General features: G+C 49.4%; 1 protein-coding gene across 4 annotated transcripts; it reads right to left on the bottom strand.

The window, feature by feature from the left end:
- Positions 1 to 1599: 1599 nt before the first annotated feature.
- Positions 1600 to 3086, bottom strand: LOC100304075 (uncharacterized). Of its 4 annotated transcripts, none has more exons than XM_008682980.4 (3): positions 2474 to 3084; positions 1943 to 1996; positions 1600 to 1871 (listed from the first exon to the last, which is right to left on the bottom strand). In XM_008682980.4, exons 1-2 carry the CDS (start codon positions 2793 to 2795, stop codon positions 1977 to 1979), a joined length of 342 nt encoding a protein of 113 aa, XP_008681202.1. In that variant the 5' UTR covers positions 2796 to 3084; the 3' UTR covers positions 1600 to 1871; positions 1943 to 1976. The 4 variants fall into 4 exon arrangements, with proteins under 4 accessions (XP_008681202.1, XP_008681211.1, XP_008681206.1 ...); XM_008682989.4 differs by having other exon boundaries at positions 1943 to 1981; positions 2474 to 3082; XM_008682984.4 differs by having other exon boundaries at positions 1600 to 1981; positions 2474 to 3086.
- Positions 3087 to 4599: the final 1513 nt, after the last annotated feature.

Genomic DNA, 4599 nt, shown 5'->3' with positions numbered 1-4599 from the left:
TTTAGAAATGCGAGGGTAGTGTAGGGGGATCTTACTAAACTTCTTACGCTCTTGGCGTTTAGAAGTTACGGAGGGCGCGTCGGAGTCGGAGGTCGATGTTGATGAAGTGTCGGTCTCGTAGTAGACCACTTTCCTCATCCTCTTTTGCTTGTCCCCACTCCGATGCGGCTTGTGGGAAGAAGATTTTTCTTTCTTCTCTTTGTGGTGAGAAGAAGATTTCTTCTCCTTCCCTTTGTTGGAGGAGCTCTTCTTCTTCTCCCTCCTCTTGGTGCAGGACTCTTCCGATGAAGTGCTCCTGTGGCTTGTAGTGGGCTTTTCGCCGGTCTCCATTTCCTTCTTGGCGTGATCTCCCGACATTACTTCGAGCGGTTAGGCTCTAATGAAGCGCCTGCCTCTGATACCAATTGAAAGTCGCCTAGAGGGGGGGTGAATAGGGCGAAACTGAAATTTACAAATATAAACACAACTACAAGCCAGGTTAGCGTTAGTAATAAAGAAACGAGTCCGCGAGAGAGGGTGGAAAACAAATCGCAAGCAAATAAGGAGTGTGACACGAGGATTTGTTTTACCGAGGTTCGGTTCTCGCAAACCTACTCCCCGTTGAGGAGGCCACAAAGGCCGGGTCTCTTTCAACCCTTCCCTCTCTCAAACGATCCCTCGGATCGAGTGAGCTTTCTTCTCAATCACTTGGAACACAAAGTTCCCACAAGGACCACCACAAGTTTGGTGTCTCTTGCCTCAATTACAAGTGAGTTTGATTGCAATGAAGGAATCAAGAAAGCACGATTGAAAACACCAAGCGACAAGAGCGACAAATAACACACGGATCACTTTCTCTCTCAAGCCACTAATCACTAATGATTTCTTTTCTCAATTGTGAAACTTGGAGAGATGGAGGCTTTGAATGTGTCTTGGAATGGATTGCTAGCTCTTGTATTGAATGTTGAAGGTTGGAATGCTTGGGTGAAGTGAATGGAGGTGGTTGGGGTTGTATTTATAGCCACCAACCACTTCCTAGCCGTTGGACCATTCTGCTGAGCGCGGACGGTCCGCGAGCCGGGTCCGGACGGTCCGCCCCTGTAGATCAACGGCTGAAAATGCAACGGTCAGCAGTAACGGCTATATCAACGGCTATATTGCATTTAATGTGTCGTCAGATGTCAGACAGAGCCAGGCGCGGACGGTCCGGTCGTGCACCCCGGACGGTCCGCGAGGCCCCCTATAATTCATTTCTCCGAACCCGTTACCTTCGGGTTTTTTGGTTTCTTACCGACCGGACGGTCCGCGCCTGAGGCCGGACGGTCCGCGCGAGGGCTCGGACTGTCTTTGCTTTTCCTCCGGACAGTCTGTAGTGGAAACTTGTGTTTTTGCATTGAATCTGTCCGAGGGTCATTCTTGTGTCGCGGACGGTCCGCCGCAGGAGCCCGGACGGTCCGCGCTTGGCCTGTTTTTCCAAAAAACTTCTCCTGTCCGGAATAATCTACGGTATCCCGGACAGTCGAATTAGTATAGTTGTAGATGAACCTTTGGCACCTGTAGAACATACAATCTAGAGCAAACTAGTTAGTCCAATTATTTGTGTTGGGCAATTCAACCACCAAAATAATTTAGGAACTAGGTGCAAGCCTAATTCCCTTTCACTATCACATATAAGTAAGCAACTTTGAGATTATTGAAGCTGGTCTAGAGATTGATTAGGACGATGTAGAGCATGTCCTTTGCTACAAAAGCTCATGAACACATCTGTACACGCATGTCTATCCGATGTGCCATCGGACACATCCACTGCACTCTGTGCAGCCTGTTTTCTTCATGACTTCTCATTTCTTTTCTTGCCTTCCTGGGCTTCTATTGTCTCATGTTTTATACTCCTGCATGATCTTGACAGATCTTCAATAAGTTTTCTAATGTATTTCTTTGAGGTGTTAATCTTCATGCTCACCCATTTGCTTTCGTCCAAATCCACGCCGCATCCTTTACACTATAAACATAAACACTAGAGAAATATATTAGTTCAAATAATTATGTTGATCATCAAACACTAGAACCTTTAATTAAATAGACCGACTCCATTTTTTTATTACGCAGATTAATCAAACCTTGGTGGTTTTCTTAACAAAACCACACGTGCCTGTAAATAAATATTTATATCGGCAGTTCTTAAAAAGAAGACGTCGATTTTCACTAGGGGTTCTAAGTTCTAAGAAACACCAGTAACGATGAGCTTATGACGACACCACTGGTAGAAACATTTTGTGTACTATTATAGAATAATATAACATACATATTTCATAATCCATCGTGCATATACATGACACATTCATATATATTTCATAGAGTTCTCACCTATACATATTTATGTTTATTGAATTTGATGAAACGTACGCCGCGCCGCCTAGATCTAATTAAGACGGTGTAGACGGACACTGATAATACTCCCCACACGGGCGGATCTGATGCAGATACGGCTCACCAGGAGGTCTGCCGGCGCAGCTGGACCCGCACACAGCGTTGTTCGGGCGGAGCGAGCCGTAGCCCAGGGAGGGCGAGTTGCTCGTCTGCATCGTGGTGAGCACCACCGTCCGACGCACCACGGAGTCCATGCCCATCCCGACGGCGTCGACGGCCTGCAGCTTACGACCGGCCTCCAACCGGCCGCGCACACGGGGCACCGTCACCGGCGGCAGCACCACGGACGGTGTGGCGGCCGTGGCGCCGTCGCTGCTCGTCGCCTGCAGCTGCACCGCCACCAGCGACACGACGACGCACATGCTCATCATGACCACCGGCGCCATCGCCGCCGTACGTCGCCTTACCTTGTCCGGGCTGCGAGTCTTGCCCTGACTGGTAGTGGCGTAGTGCTAGCAGGAAGGCGCCGGGGCGTCAGACGATGCCCGCACGCACCTAGGCATTTATAGGCGTCCCTGCTGCTGCGTTGATCGGGGGCGGGGGTGGTGGCGTGGTGCGCTAGCTGGTGGGCGGTGGCGCGTCTCCTCGAGCTGTTGTTGCCGTCGACTCGCTCCCCTCGGATGATAATTGAACACAGACATGACATTTCATCGCGCGATCTGGTTTTATTCAACCAAACCCTAGCTTTGTAGCACAACACCTTGTGACCAGACGAGAGTTAATAATGATCCTAACTCTGGTATCTTGCGTGAAAGCGGACAAATAAAATCTGGCGACGTAGGCCCTATTAGTGTTAGCTAGGGTGTGCAGGGCTCACGGGTTCATAGTAGTAGTACGTACGGCTTACGAGTTTTTGTCGTTCTAGCTCCATTTCTGTACCTGTAGACTAGCTTCTTATTGGTGGACCAATAACGCACGGCGATGTACCGCACAACAGCAAAACAAAAAAAACGTGTTTGGTTTAAAAAATGAGCTAGTTCATCATCTTCTCACTCCTCACTATTTTTGTTTGGTTTGTGGAATGGAGTGAGTTGATCCATCACCACCTTATTCCTCATAGTTAGTTAGTACTAATATGAGAAATAAGGTCATCCCACTAAATTTGAGGAATGAGGTCATCTACCAAATTCGAGGAATGAACCTATGATACACCACCTCAATTTGGATATAATGATTCCTTAAACCAAACACCCCTTAAATATCCATATCCGACTACCGTATATTTATTCCCGACCGTCGTTATAGAAAACCGTAGAAAGTAACGCAAACGTCGGACGGCTTTCTAGAACCCTTAGACATAACATAATATTCGACAGTTTTCAGGCAAGCTGTCGATATAATACTTACGTCCAACATCTGTCGGATGCGCGGTTAGTCATAAATTGTTTTAAAGAAATGGTGCTAATCTGCGTCGTTTCACTTTCTCTCCCCCGCCACGCTCGCCAGTCTCTAGGCATGTTTGGTTGCCTACCTCAATTGTCACACTTTGCCTAACTTTTCTGCCTAAGATTAGTTATTCAATTCGAACGACTAACCTTAGGCAAAGTGTGGCACATTTAGCCACAAACCAAACATGCCCTCTATCTGCATCCCCCCTCGCCACTCACCCCAGTGTATCCACCTCGCCAGCACGCTTAGGGGCGACCAGCCTATTCCCGCTTGGCCCTATCCTCGGCTCCACAGTCCACACCCTTGTCGTCGCCCTTAGATGTTGGTGCTCGTGCCCCGTCAACATACAGGCATTTTCGGTGGCCACAATTAATTTTCGGCGGTCTCTGACACAGCCGTCGAAAATAGTTTCTTATTTTCGGCGGCTGTACCCTGACCGCCGAAAATTAAGTTTTTAAAACAGCTCTTCGACTCCTTTCTTCTCTCTGTTTCTTTCTCACCCGCGCCGTCGCTCTCTTCTCTGTCGCCCGACCGCCGCACGCCGCCCACCGCCGCGCGCCGGCCCCAGCCCCGACAGCCCCTGCCCGCGCGCCTACCCACGCCCGCGCACGCTGCCCGCCCGCCGCGCCTTTCGACACCGGCCGCCCGCGCCGCTCGCCGCCACCGTCGTCCGCTGCCGTCCTCCGCTACCACCACTCCACCGTCGTTGCCAAGCTCTTCGCCATCCATAGGTAATTTTTTTGCGCATTTTATTTAATATTTTCGGCGGCCGTTATTTAATTGCCGCCGAAATTAGTATAT

The sequence above is a fragment of the Zea mays genome, chromosome 1 (assembly GCF_902167145.1).
Source record: "Zea mays cultivar B73 chromosome 1, Zm-B73-REFERENCE-NAM-5.0, whole genome shotgun sequence".
NCBI classification, from domain to species: domain Eukaryota; kingdom Viridiplantae; phylum Streptophyta; class Magnoliopsida; order Poales; family Poaceae; genus Zea; species Zea mays.
This window is presented reverse-complemented; position numbering and strand designations above follow the sequence as displayed.

What these genes read in the sequence shown, in the direction of transcription:
- LOC100304075 (XM_008682980.4), bottom strand. Translation starts at nt 2,795, where the DNA reads ATGGCGCCGGTGGTCATGATGAGCATGTGCGTCGTCGTGTCGCTGGTG. An exon ending in CTGCGCCGGCAGACCTCCTG is followed by an intron (nt 1,997 to 2,473) that starts GTGAGCCGTATC and finishes ATATTTCTCTAG; the next exon opens with TGTTTATGTTTATAGTGTAA.